Genomic DNA, 15,360 nt, shown 5'->3' on the forward strand with positions numbered 1-15,360 from the left:
TTGTATAGCGCTTTTCCAGACCAGGGTCACAAAGCGCTTAAACAATCAGAACAATACTCAATAAAGTATATATTTTAAAAAGCAAGATAAAACTGAGAACACAACAGGAGTGCAACAGCTACCGTTCTTTCATAGTTCCGTTTTAGTAATGTATTGGAACAAACTAAAATTTTCCAAATATTCATACATTAGAAGCAAACATAAAATCTTTGTGTTCACATTTAAATTTAGCTTTTGAAATAGTAATTATATTTTAACGACAATAAAAGGACTTAAAAAAAAATCATTTAATGCCTTTCAAGACTTAAGGAACTTGATTTTGGCCAAGTAAGGCATATATTTTACTATGCGTTTACCCATAACCAATCCTTTATGACTTCATTTTTTTTTTTTTTAGAAATTTGTAACCTTTCCTGGATTGTCTCCCAAAATATATTTGGTCATGAGTGCAAAACGATGACAGTAAAGAGAAACATTGAAAATTAAAAATGTTTATTTTCATTTAAAAAAGAAAAACAAAAAAAAACAGAAACGAGAAGATCCAATTTAACAGGAAAGAAAATTGGTAAAACAAAACTATACACCAAAACAATTAAAGCAAACGTGTAAAGAAATTATCGTCGCTTCTGGAAGATGTTTCCACGTCCCATTCCTCCACGTCCCCTTCCTCTTGCAGCCACTGAAAAAGGAAAATACTTTTTAACAACTCAACTTTTAGAAAGAATTATTATACATTATAAATACATTAAACCCGTTGCATGAAAGTGTGATTTTGAAATAAGATCAAAGCTGATCAGTGATTTTGAAACATTTCCTAATAATCTATAGTCTTTAATATGGTGATAAAAATAATTCTTAGTGGAACAAAAATGTCAGGACCTGAACTTGGTGAGAATGATTACAGTTTTTTCTCTTACCCTGTGCTTTGAGGATGGCTGCTTTGCCTCTTCCTGCACCAGATCCTTGATTCTTGTTCTTCATACTCTTTAACATCGGAGCGTTCTTTAACATATCCGGTAAGATCAGGAACCGGATTTTGCTGCCACGGATGTAGACTTGCTCCAACTGTGCCACCCGTCCGTCCCTGTAGGTGACGGTTATGTTGGACATCTGTACAAAGAACGAAAAGGCGTTAATAATGATCTCTTATAACAATGAACTCAAACAAGCAATAGCAAAAACAAGGATTATTTGGTATGAAAGTATTAACCAGGCATTGTAGTATAGAACCTGTAGAACCTTCCAAATACAATAAAGCTTCTTCAAAATGTATTTTTATTTATGGAAACAATCCGAACCATGATCAAAACCGCTAGATGTATTGCAATTGTGTTTTAGTTTTAAGCATCTAATTCAGTACAAGTGAAATATAGTTTTATTTACAAACTAACTTGTAAAATACTTGACCACGATGCGATAGGACTGGAAAATGAATTCTTGTTCATCATTTTTATTACCTGGCAGTTCATGTTGTCCTCAGCTTCTATCAGCTTGCCCCTGTAAACCTCGCCAGTGTTGGTTTCACACGTCACGATGTGTCCTTCGGCTTCATGCAGCACCTTGATGGGAACTCCGATCGACATTTTGTATTTTTCCTGAAAAACACAACAGAGACGATATTGCAAGTGTTTTAAAACGTCCACAGTCAAACACGTTTTTAAAATCCATGCAACAGGGATTTCCTTTAAAATGTTTTTTAATCCGTATATAGTAAACATTCATAACAGTTTTCCAACATGTTTTATTAATTCAAAACGATGTTTATTTTAAAGATGGTGGAAGTATTTATCTATACTGTATGTACGTCCGTGTAGCATTTTAGCTTCAATGCTAACTTCTCTACAAAAAGACAAAGCTATTCTTAGTGTAAAGAGACTCACGGCAGAATGAAAGTTGTAGAAATAAACAGAAATACCTTTTTAAACAACGAACAAGCGCGTATGTTTATTGATGGAAATGTAGCATTTTAGACACAAAAAAAACGAAGCTCTGGGATTGAATGAAACGACAAAAGCGAGGCAGAACTCTCGACATGAGCTCAAACATTAAAGTGATTTAAAAATGATGTGATTTCAAATGAAGGTGCAAATCTTACCTTGACTTAGTTTTGAACAAGTTTTTAGATTGGTTTTTTTTTGTTTTTTCTCTTTGGCGGGTTACAACGTGCGCTGGGCGATTTGAGCCGATGGAGTCGCTTTTTCGCTTTTCCGCCTTCCCACAATGCCCTGCGACAAGAGTTCAAAGATTTACTTCCGGCTACGTCAGATGCATCATGGGATTTGTAGATTTCGTTTTTGAGGTCAAGCAATTTGTTATTTGTTACGAAAGACAACTTAAATATCTCATAAAAAAAATTAAATATATAAACGCAAAATTACTTTAATGCTTTATTTTTGTTCAAGCTAAGAGGGTCGTCTTGTTCTTGGCTCTTCCTAAAAGTAGAAGAGTAAACATACTTTTTTGATTATAATAAGGATTTAAATAATATTTTTATTTCATAATAATAGTTAGTCATTTAAAAAAAAAAAATTAAGGTTGATTATTTTTCATTCGTCAATACCGAACCTTGGTAAAGTTATATACTTACCTGTGATAGAAAAAAATATCAGTTTATTATATCAGGTTTTTCTTCTATAATTCATTGGCATAAAGACAAGGGGAAAAAATCTTGCTTCATATTACTAGAAATACCTTTATTGATTACATTTCTGAGTGACAATGTTTCCTTTGACTCAACGTGTCCTTTGTTTCACATAATTTCCATTTCTGGGCAGGCAAGATAGTTTAATTATTATTCAACATTACCCACAATGTTTTCCATCAGACAACCGGGAAAAACTGCTTCTACTCCAAAAACAAATGATCTGGAATAACTGCTTCACAGTCTTTTTTTCCAGTATTTACCTTTATTCAAATTCCTGATGGTGAAAATGTCCTGAAATAAAATTCTTATCACATCATCAGAGCTGATTTTCCCTGGAAAACAAAACAAAAGACATATTTCATGCGCTCTGAGACTGCAATTTGTCGGGTAAAGATTCTTAATGCAGGGTTATCGTGCAGTGGAAAGGCTTTTTAATGACAATGCTAAAGTATAATGGCACAATAAAAAGCATTGTGAAGTGAACCTGCATTTGATTTCCATTACATCAGGGCTCATTGAGCAGCATCACCAGCCAGGCTACTCTGTAAACAACTCCCAACGACCCAACAGTCCTCAGTTGCCTTACGTGAGCATGTGTTTTTATATTGTTGGTTGTTACTGTAAAAGATTTATGTTTTGACTCGTGGGCGGCTTCATTCTACACGTCGATGCTTTGACACACAAGCATCAACAGGTGTCGTGTGTGTTGCTAGGCAACAATCAAATATTTTCAATCGGACTGGCAACTCAAACTTCCCTCTCGACTGGCATCGAAAACAGCTCCAATAAAACTCCCACACAATACTTCTCGTTTAAAAAAAAAATAGTTGTGCTATTTAATTTGTTTCTCCTCATGTTATAAAATGTATGCATCGACATCCTCTACCATAAACTAGTACAATGGTTATAATTCTGTTTACTCATAGAGCAATGATTTTAAAGATTGGTAGAATGAAAATTAAAAAAAATAATATATATATAATTTTAACGATAGATTGCATTATTTCGAGGTTTGGAATCACAAAAAGGACCGAAACAAATTCTTGCACAAATTATAAGCAATCATTTTCTTTTTAACTGCAACAATAGTACCATCATAAAACTAGTAATACAAATGGTGGAAGTGCTTTTTTTTAAGGAAAAGCTGTGGGCTATTCATAACTAAGTTCTGAAATTTAAAAAAACAACAATTATTTTTTTATTAGTTTAATTTAATCATTTCTATATTGAAAGGTTGATTACGTTTTTTTAATTGATTTTGTTTAAAATCCAATATTTTATTTCATTTGTTTTACAGTTTCATATCCCAAATATAAAAAAAAAACTTTTTCTTAATTCAACAGTTTTTTATTTGTATTCATTTCAATTCAATATAAAAATGATGGCCCCTACATACCATCATTTTCATATTGAATTTAAAAGTTAAAACATAATGAATTAAGAAAAGGTATTTTAGAAATTATTTGATTCAATTATCGAATAAAAAAACAAATGTAACCTTTTAATATAGAATTGATTATAAAAAAATAAATCAGTGCTTAAACCCCCCACAGTGTATAAAATAAACCAAAAAACTAAGTTTCAACATCTGAAATGTTAAATTCAACCATTTGAAATGATGATGGCACTGATTTACTTCTGTACACATAAACTATCAAGAAACTTTTACACTTGTTGAATAGTTATGTTCAGTCTGTTCCACTGTAACAGCTTTAGTATTCACAAAACAAATGCAACTTTGAGCGACTGTCACTTCATCTTCTGCTCCAGGATGGGGTTTGCTCGCACCATCCTGCTCTGGCAGTCCCATGATGCATTGCTGCTGTGTGGTCACCAAGTTTCCATCCTGAACCCGACCTCCACTGTAGCTGCCCGGCAGCGTTTCAAATGCTGAATTCCAATGTCCGGAGGCTTCATGGAGGCTTTTCTGTTTGGTCTGGTTCCAGCTTTGTTCCATGATGTAGTCGTTGACCACGGTGCTGCACGACAAGGCTTCCTTGCTGCTGCCTCTCCTGCTGTCGCCGCCGCCGCTGCCCACCCTGAAACCGTGGCCGTCCTTCTGCCTCAGGATCTGCTGGTAGAAGATCCTCCTGAAGGTCAGCCTGAACTCCTGGATGCGGTAGGCGTAGATGAAGGGGTTGACGGCGGAGTTGGCGTGGGACAGGATGATGGCGATGTTCATCACCCAGATGTTGGGGCGACTGCAGACGCTGCACAGGTGGTTGAAGCAGTTGATGAAGTGTAAAGGAAGCCAGCACAGGGCGAAGAAGCCCACGATGATGGACAGGGACTTGGCGGCGTGGACCTCCCTCTGCAGGGTGCTGCGGGACGAGCTCGGGAAGGCGTTCTTGTCGCCGACGGACGACGGCTTGTTGCCCACCTTGAGCTCCATCATCTGCAGCTGGTGCCGCGCGGCCATGAAGATTTTGATGTAGATGACCAGCATGAGCACCAGCGGCAGCAGGACGCAGCAGAAGAAGTTGAAGAAGACCATGTAGTCGAGAGGCACCACGCCCTCGAACAGACACTCCGTCATTCCCTCGGGACAGCTGCTGTTGCTCTCCGTCGTGTTGTTCATTCCTGAAAACAAACAATCGTCACATCTTGTCACATATGAGTCTAAAGATTATGAATATGGGTGGCAAGAATCTAGCGATACCATTCATATCACGATACAAGGGCAACGATACGATATATTGCAATACTGTAGGAACAAGAATATACTTGTTGTATTGACCAGTATTGAGTACTTGACAATGGAGCTTCGAATTTAAAGACCACATGACTATTGACGAAGTCGTAACTTTTTAAAACAATAAGTGTCCAAACATCAGCTTTAAATATCGCTGGAGTCGACTGCATCCTCTCGTCCCCAGTCATTGTCAAATTCACTGTTTCTTCGACTGCTTAGGATTTAATTACTGCTGCCATCTAGCGGCCAAAGGAATTAATAAAAGGCAGTGACCATTTGCATGTTAATTTACTTCTAATTATTTCAATTTACACACACTTTATTAAAATATCACCCAAAAAAGAGCTTGGATAAAAAACAAATATGACTTGAAAGCAAATAAATAATACAGTTCAGTTGACTATCGATGCAGTATCATGACAAATAATATTGCGATATTTAGGTCTATCAATATTTTCTTACTACCCTAATGGTTGACAAACTAGACATTTTAACGGGCAGAGAAGTTGTTTGTTATCAAGTTTGGGTCGTTGATCGTAAGGATATACATTTTACAACGATTAAATATTTAACTACAGTTTTTTAAAAAGGAACTAATTGAAGGAACAATGTAAAGATCTAATGAAAGGGAAGTGTAGATTTTTGCGGAACAAAATCAATCAAGATTTTGAATTATAACGCAGCAGGTTCAACTTATTTTTGTTGAGGATGTTCTTCTCTCACCTGTGTTCCAGCCCAGGATGGGAATGAGGCCGATTCCCAGCGAGAGGATCCAACACACGGCAATGATGCCCTTCGCCCTCCGCGCCGTCACAAGACTGCTGTACCTGCGATCGTGAAGGGAGGGAAACATGTCAGGTGCAAATACATTTTGCTAAAATTGTACTTGAGTTCATACACAAGTCTAGAAAACTTAAAAAAAATAAATGTTTTCCTTTCATTGCCAGTCATTCTATTGCTGGTTCTTAGTTTAGAGATGTTGTTTAATTCAAGCAAAAGTTTTCTTGTTATTATTAATCAAATTACAATTTTAAACAAAAATACTACATTATTATATATTTGAACTCACATATTATACTATAAACTATTGAAATTATTCAGAAACTGGAATATTGTTCATCTTAAATGAATATACTGTATATTACCTACAGTACCTCCTTTAGCTGATTTTGTATGATACATATTGGAAATAAATTAAAATATGTACACTGAAATCAGCTGGTATAAGATAAAATGGAAACAAACCGGACCCAAAATCCTAAAAATGTTTGTCTTCTTTCCGCAGCTCTATGTTATTATCTAAAATAACAACTTATATTTATCTACAAATAACACAACTTTATTCAAATAGCCAAGAACGTAAAAGGCTCTTCGAGTCTCAAAGCATCCATTTTGTAAAGAGATGAGAAGAAAACGAATGACGGCGTCATTATTTACCCTGTGATAAACTGGGAGCTACTGACAGACACTAAACATTTACTGGAAACCAACACACGCCATTTACTGCAACATTAATGATGCTAACAGCAAAATCATTCATCGTCCATCGATCCGACTGGTTTATTTAACCAGGCCAGTAGATGTTAGCATGCTAACTGTAGCAGCGGCTATCAGATCGTTCATGCTAACTAGTCAATATGAATAGTTAAAATATATTGGTTTATAATCTTGTACTGTTGATAATTTAACTAATGCTATTTGAGATTGATAAATAATAAAACACCAAGCTAGCTCACACAAGAGACTGAAGACTGAACGAGACCAAATATGTTCTCAACCTCAAGAAGAATATTATGTTTGTTCTTCAAATTCCTTTTCCTTTTGTTTAAATCCTGAACTGAATAAATCTACTTTTTTTTCCGACATTTCAACAGCAATATTTCGACAGGTCCGAGTCTGAGTTTAGTCACATGAGCAAATATTTGAGCCATTCATCTACAGATAACTGATATTCACCAACAAAGCACATATTACAGTGTGCAGGACTTTTATCAACGTTCTGATTTACAATAAACTGTATTGGGTAGGAATGTTCTTGCTAGTTTTTTTTACACACTTGTCAAATGAAACAGATGAAACAAAGTAAGGATAACGATATATATTTTTTTAATGATTTTGAACTATCTTTCTATATGTATCACAACCAGTATTTCAAATGAAAACATACACGCATTAAATAGCATGTCCCAGAGATGAACTGCAGTTAAATGTACCCTCACAAGTTTCAGTAATTCAAACCCACAACCACCTTTCATTTTGTTTCCATGACTTTTTTTTCCTTTAAAAAATCAGACAGATTGTAAAATAATTTAAAAATAATTCAAATAAATGTTTGACTTTAAACTGCAAACAAAACGTATAAATAGACTTCATAATTGTAAGAAGCCAAAATATAAGAAGATAAACCATTGAATAGAAGACCCGACATACCAGGAGTGTGAGCAAAGAGTGATACACTGAAATATCGCGTTCTTTTCCACAATACTGTATCGATTTTCACAGCATTTAATCGATTTCCAATACTTTCTTGGCTTCGAAAACACATTTAATATTTATCATAGTTATTTAATGGTTTGTATATTTTAATAAAGTGTATCGCGGTGTTTGTTCACTTTTGTGTTTCAATTAAACTTCCAGCCATTAGATGGCAGCAGTCATTACGTCCTCCACAGCTAAAGATATCATGCGAGATCCCAGCGATGACTGAGGACGAGAGGATACCCTCGACAACAGCAGCTTTTAAAGTTGATATTTGGACATATTTTGGTTTCAAAACAACTGGAAACAGTTACGACTTCGTCAGGAGTCATGTGGTCTGTAAATTCTGCAACACCAGAGTCAAAGTACTCGACAATACTACAAATATATATTCTACCGTATCGCAATATATTCAGTCCCTAGTATCGTGATATGGATCACCAGATTCTTGCCAATACACACCAATGCTGTGTCTCAAATCGCGCACTTCTCCAAGTGCACTAATTCACAGTACACTGTAACACAGTGCACTTACTTTTCGCAGTGCTCAAATTTCGACAGGGTAGTACTGTCTAAAATCAAACACTGCTTACCAGAAATTACTTGTCAGCTTCTTCTTCTACTACTTTTTAATGCTGATCGAAACCAGCTGTTGGAACTCTATATACTGCTAGCCACACTGGCTAACTAGTGCTCCCCCTAGTGTGTCGGGGGAGTCAACGCATGCGGAAGAAAACTCCGAAAGCTGCAAAAAGTCCACGATACCTGAGTGGGTTCTTGATGGCGATGTAGCGGTCCAGGGCGATGGCCAGGAGGCTGAAGATGGAGCTCTGAGTCAGCATCAGGACGAAGCAAGCGATGAACAGACATCCGTGGAAGTCGGCGCAGAAGCCGGTGCTGAAGCAGGACCAGGAGAAGACGATTAAAAAAAAACACCAGGTGGTCCGACTTGGAAAACATTTTCACCGTAATGAAGATCTACCTGATGATGACGGCGAACGGGATGGCCAGCAGGCCCACGGCGATGTCGGCGACGGCGAGCGACACCACGAAGAAGTTGGTGATGCTCTGCAGGTTGGAGTTGAGGCAGACGGCCCAGCACACCAGGATGTTCCCCGACACGGCCAAGGCGGCGATGACCACCTCCAGGCAGATGTAGAACCACTGCTCATCGTCCAGCATGGTTGACCCCTGCCCCCCCCTTCGGCTCGCTCTTCACCGCCTCCACGCCGCGCTGGTGGAGTCCCACGCGGCACTCATGGCGTCACACGGAAAAAAAAACTAGACTCCGTTTCTGTGTAATTACATCACTTGGTTATCTTGGCTGGTTTGGGTAAGAAAGGCTTCCAGAGAAAAGGGGGGGATGGTCAGTCTGGAAAGACAACAAAAAAAAAGACAGAACTTGATAGTCTGTGTAAACAGATAGCAGGGACACGCTTTTGAAAAAGCCATCTATCTTCCACCGACCGCCTGTTTTCACATCCCAGTCCAGGCTCAACAATGCACCTTTTCTTCCCCGGGAGAACTTCCCGAAACTCTTCCGCTCACTCAAATCATTCCAGGCAGTCATTTCTCCACCACACATTCACAAGGGAGGAAAAAAATCTGGATGAGATTTTGGTGCTTTTTAAAAAGCCTTTAGAGGAGATTTAGACGACAAAGATTTTTAGTTTTTAGGTAGTTTTTTCATTATAAAAAAACGTGAAATGAATATTTTAAAAAGTATGACTTTTATAAGGAAATATTCAATATTAAACACAGTTTTGACCATAAATGTGCCTGTAGCTTTGTGTGATTAACAAATATTAACTTTAAAATGAAGCATTTTGAGACAAAACGTTAAACCAGGACCATGAAAAAATCCCATCAAGTTCCCTGAAGTCTTGATAATCTGCCGATCCAGACTTTCTTTCAGAATGGAATTTAAGGGTGAGTTAAAACTTGTAGCTGATGCTTTTATTTGAATTTCCATTATTTAAAAACATATTTATTTTGTTCCAGATGAGGAATATTGTGTCAACCTTAATTATAAATACATGGGTTTAAGAGAGAATTATAAAGGAAAGAAAATAAACATTTTAATGGGTCAATCACAGAAGAAGAGAAACTCAAAATCCTGTTTTTCTAAATGAAAATAAAGCATTTTTCTCTCGTAAACTCACAGTTTATTCTAGAACCTATAGTTGGAGGGACTCTGCCTTAATGGCCCGACTCACGTGTCGAGAGGAACTGAGGCGGAACGTGAAACATATTGACCGCCATGAGACCAAACATGTAAATGTGACCTACTTCCCCAGAGCGATGAGCCACGATAAGACCCGACTCGTCCCGAGACAAATACGTCGATCATCTTGACCCTTCCAGGTGGGCTTTCTTAGGGACACCCTTTTTTTATGAAGTTCAATAAACTTAATTTGAAGACAAAAATTCAACAAAATTATTAAAATAAATACCATTATAATGAGAGGTAGGATTAGGTTGGAGATTAAAAGAAACATAGTTATATAGAGGTTTTTTAATTAAGATGTTACAAAGATTTTTATCAGTATTTTCAAATAATTATTTAAAAAAAATTATAGAAAAAATGGCTAAGAGAACAAACTTATCAAACCATTGAGTGAATTAATAGAATACAAATAGTTATTTTAATTGAATTTACAAGTGAAGTAACTTGAAATGTTATTTCTTATAACTAATACAGAGACTCATGGAAAACCTTCTCAGCATGGAAGGAATGTTAAAACCCAAGTTTATCCCACAGGATTATCTTGGATTACAATCAGAAACTGAACATAGAAAATTTAGTGGTTTTAGGATCAGCTTCGAAGTTTGAAAAACAAAACAGATGTTTAACATTTTTGATCAATGATTGACCAACACTGCTGTTCTTGTCGTATTTTCTTCAAATGTCTGGAGATATGGGCAAGAAACTACTTCTCACTTATTTACAATTAGTAATAATAATAATGATAATAATAACTATAATAATAATAACCCATATTTCTTGAAACATCCACCAACTCTACAACACAAATCCACCAAAAAATTAAACAGGTTTCACACATTTATTCAGATTTCTTGTGCAAATTGAATAATTTATTTTATTTTAATACATTATTTTCATTATTTTTGTATTAATAAAGTGGAAAAATCAATGAAATGCGGTGATGCTAAGATAATATTCTAATAATGTGATCAGGCAAATTGTGGGAAAAACTGAAAAAGCAAATCTTGAAACGAATAAAGACGAATAAAACAAATGATAGAAGGAAAAAAGTAAAAACGACACGTGTGTCTTTATGTTTCCTCCACACACGCGTCAAGATGAGTTACTTACCTCGTCAATGGAACACCGAGGCTTGACTCCCGTTCATGGACTTTATGAAGAATTCACCAAAAAAAAACGTGGAAATGGAAACGTGACAAATAACAATCCCCGAGATTGTGTGCGTGTGCGTGTGTGTGAGAGAGAGAGAGAGAGAGAGAGAGAGAGAGAGAGACAGAGAGACTTCTCCCACTATATCAGGCGCCACCTACAGCGTGTGCGCGTACACGTGTTAGTGCACGTCCACACACAATCATTAAGTATTTAACAAAAGGAACCTACATTTTTAAATAAAAAATGAAGCTATTTTTTAATGTTTGTACTGTTTTAATGTTTTTGTCTTTTTTTAATACTTGTAGCATTTTGAGGTGTTTGGACTAAAGTTAAGTGTAAAATTATTATTATTAAGTTGTGTGGAAATCTAGAAGGGAAAGTAAAACTAACCGTATAGAACAATATAATGAGTTATAATTGGAAATAAAAAAAATAGAAACCAAATGGATTTAACAAAAACAGCTAGACTTTAAGGGAAAACAAAACAACAGACGCCCTCTAGTGGTGAAGAAGTAAAAATAAATAAAAAACACAAACTTAATAGGTTGAAAAAAAGTCTTGGAAATGATTAAAATAGAGTACACTCATGTGTGTAAATTAGTTTGCGAGTTATTAGATTCGTTCTGTAGTTAATATGTGTTTATATCTGTTTAAGTTTTGAACTTCCAATTCACTGTAGAAGCAGTTTTCTCTTTTCTTTACTTGTCTTGTTGTTTTTATATCAAATTTCTTCTTTTTATGTTAACTTGTATTGTATTCTAACATATAAATTGACATACTTAGATACAGTATTGATCTTGACTGTTTTGCTCGATAATATTGTTGTCAATCTTTAAACTATGAACATCATGTTTAAAATAAATTTGTTCAATTTTATATGATCGACATATAAATAAGAACAAATCTGCGAAAACAATAAAATGGAGCTAAGAAAATAACTTTTCAAAGTTCTATAATACGAAATTTTGATGAAGTTTATATACAATTATCAAGCATTAAACAGCAAATTAAATGCCATTATTAACATTTAACAATCATTAGTTACAAGAACTGAAATTATAAATTTAAGAAAGTAGTGCGATAGTGAGAAAAAGTAAAAATGATTGAGAGAAACATCGCTATATAAATAAATATTACTTACTTACTTACATCAGATGTAGATACAGGATATTTGTATTATTATTACATTGGCCACAAACACCTTTGATCATGTTTGTCCTCAGAATGCAGTTTTCCTCTGTACAGTTCTACGAGTAGAACAAAACAACATTTTACACAATTGGGCAACATTTTTTTGCGCTCACATGGTTCGTCTGATATCATACAGAAGTATTCCGACATTTTTTTCCATTTTCGGAGACGTCGAATTTTGGCCTTTTTTTGGAAGTTTGAGTGGTTAAAATAGGTCGAATTATACCTTTTTTTGAGCCTTCAAAAAACAACATTTTACACATTTGGGCAACATTTTTTTGCGCTCACATGGTTCGTCTGATATCATACAGAAGTATTCCGATATTTTTTTCCATTTTCGGAGACATCGAATTTTGGCCTTTTTTTTGGAAGTTTGAGTGGTTAAAATAGGTCGAATTATACCTTTTTTTGAGCCTTCAAAAAACAACATTTTACACAATTGGGCAACATTTTTTTGCGCTCACATGGTCCGTCTGATATCATGCTTAAGTATTCCGACATTTTTTTCCATTTTCGGACACGTCGATTTTTGACAATTTTTTAAAGTTTTAGTGGTTAAAATAGGTTTCTGTACCTTGGTGGTATCCATAGCGACTCTACCAGGGCTAATGATATAACCGAGGAATGAGACGGTTCGGACATGAAACTCGCACTTCTCTGCCTTGAACAGTTGGTGCGGGTTGGTTGGAACAAAAACCTGCAGCCACTGCGGCCCTTGAGGACCTAGTTTGCCCTCCCCTGGTCTAAATAAACAAAAACAAACTGATTAAGGAACTCCCGCAAGACGATGTTCACCAAGGCCAGAAAAAACGCAGGGGCATTGGTTAGGCCGAACGGCATGACTAAATACTCGTAATGCCCGGATGCAGTATTAAATGCGGTCTTCCATTCGTTGCCCTGGCGGATGCGAACGAGATGGTAGACATTGCGCAAGTCTAATTTGGTGAACACAGTGGCCCCTTTAAGAGTCTCGAACGCAGATGACATTAACGGGAGGGGATAGTGGTTCTTAATAGTGTTCTGAGGGACCTGTCCTTCTTGAAAAAAGAGAGGTGAAACACTGCTGGTCACAACCCAACCATCGAGAGAGGGGATTACTGGTTCCGTGGCTGGTGTTGCTGGAGCCAGGGAAGACCCAAGATGAGGGGGTGCGGCGAGCAGGCCAGGACGAAGAGGTGGATATTTTCGAAGTGGCCATCAGCGAAAGAGAGACGGACCGGTAGGGTGCTCTGCTCCACACAGCTCAGGACGTGGCCGCCGAGAGCTTGGACCGGGATGGGACGGGGCAGCAGCTGGAGCGGGATGTCGTGTCGACTCACCAGCGCCGCTGACGGGGCATGTGGCGGCGCGGTGCGTAGGCAGAGTGGAGCCGCTGGATGGCAGAAGCAGTGCCCGGCCCCGGGACTCCTCGATGGGGGTGACCAGCTCGATCATCTCGTCCAGGGTCCCCGGCAGCGACAGCGGAATGACGCGGACCCGGATCCGGGGAGCGAGGGCCTCGATGAAGACCTCCGCGAGCGTGGAGCTGGGCCAGTTGCTCTCCGCCGCCATGATAAGGAACTGGATGGCGAAGTCCACTACGTGCTGCGCCCCTTGCCGCAGGTGGAGGAGAGATCGAGCTGACTCTTGGAAAATGCACTCCAGGGCCGTGGTGAACTCCTCCATTTCCTCTCAGCAGTGGCCCAGGCCTCCGCTCGTCCGCACAACAGAGAAAGGATATATGCTACTCTGGTGCGTTGGGTCGGGAGTGCAGCAGAGTTCAGTTCAAAGTTCAGGCTGCACTTAACGAGGAATCCACCCACTTCACCTGAGTCACCGGAGAAAAGGGGCGGCAGTTGAGAGCGCCGGTGGATGGTGCGGCGACGGCAGTGGCGGTGTCTGACTCACTGGGCAGAGGCAACGGGGTAGCCGGTGTCGTGGAGGTCCCGGCAGCGAGGGCAGGCCCGGGGGGGCAGGAACTGGGCGGAGAGCACCTCCATCTGTTCGTCGAGAGCTTGGATCTGTGCCGCCATGGTGGCCACTTGATGACCCCAGCGTCTGCTGCCATGGTGGCCACTTGATGACCCCAGCGTCTGCTGCTGGGAAACTTGCTGGGCGGCCATTGCCTCCATGCCGTGCCTCAGCTAGGCGAGGGAGGAAGCGTTCCTCACGACTTGCTCACGGTAAGTCGCGCCGGACTCGGGGGAGGAACTTTCCGATGATTCATCTTTGGTTGGTTCGTTCTGTCATGGTGCGGAAGGAAAGCCAGGAGCAGAAAGTGTCTGTTTGTCAAACATGAGAGTTTTATTTACAGGAGCAGGCAGAGGGATCGTCAGAAGCAGTCCAGGAAAACACATCAACAGGAACGAGATCCAAAAAAACAGGTCAGGGGCACAGGCAGGCAGAAAGGCGGAAAAACGTACCAGAGTCAAAAACCGGACAGTGCCCCCCATCAAGGGACTGCCACTGGCGGACCTAAGCCCACCATGTAGCCGACAAGAGGAGGACACAGGAAACACCGGACGAACAGGCAGAAGAGAAAAAAAACCCGAACAAAAACGAAACACAGAATGAAGCAAGACAGAGAAAACAACAATTAAACGCAAATTAGTCTTAGCTCTGGGTTTTGGAAGATGTTACATTTTTCTTAGTTAGGGCATTGAACTCTTCAATCAGGCGGGGGTCGAGAATGTTCCGAGCCGGCTCCCTGGAACACTCCTCAGGCCCGTAACCAATCTACCAGGTACTGGTAGCCCCGACCAACCCGCCGAGAGTCGAGGATCTTGCGTACCGTGAACACCTTCTCACCCTCAACCACCCTAGGAGGGGGAGGAGGTTTAGAGGCCGGAACCAGCGGGGACGCCCTAGCGGGTTTAATTTTTGACACGTGAAAAGTGGGGTGAATGTGCATCTCCTTGGGAAGGCGTAGGCGGACCACGACAGGGTTCACCACCTTGGCGACTGCATAGGGTCCCATGAATCGGGGGGCGAGCTTAG

At 38.9% G+C, this 15,360-nt stretch overlaps 2 protein-coding genes across 2 annotated transcripts; both read right to left on the bottom strand.

Moving 5' to 3' along the window:
* Positions 1-475: 475 nt before the first annotated feature.
* Positions 476-2,217, bottom strand: snrpd3l (small nuclear ribonucleoprotein D3 polypeptide, like). Its single transcript, XM_087792522.1, has 4 exons — positions 2,096-2,217; positions 1,458-1,595; positions 918-1,110; positions 476-679 (listed from the first exon to the last, which is right to left on the bottom strand). The coding sequence occupies exons 2-4, from the start codon at positions 1,581-1,583 to the stop codon at positions 615-617; spliced, it is 384 nt and encodes a 127-aa protein (XP_087648648.1). The 5' UTR covers positions 1,584-1,595; positions 2,096-2,217; the 3' UTR covers positions 476-614.
* adora2ab (adenosine A2a receptor b) lies at positions 2,157-8,996 on the bottom strand. The gene is made up of 5 exons (XM_087792368.1): positions 8,797-8,996; positions 8,580-8,711; positions 6,060-6,163; positions 4,398-5,224; positions 2,157-2,225 (listed from the first exon to the last, which is right to left on the bottom strand). Exons 1-5 carry the CDS (start codon positions 8,994-8,996, stop codon positions 2,157-2,159), a joined length of 1,332 nt encoding a protein of 443 aa, XP_087648494.1.
* Positions 8,997-15,360: the final 6,364 nt, after the last annotated feature.

This window comes from Callionymus lyra, chromosome 5, assembly GCF_982586985.1.
Source record: "Callionymus lyra chromosome 5, fCalLyr1.hap1.1, whole genome shotgun sequence".
NCBI classification, from domain to species: Eukaryota; Metazoa; Chordata; class Actinopteri; order Syngnathiformes; family Callionymidae; genus Callionymus; species Callionymus lyra.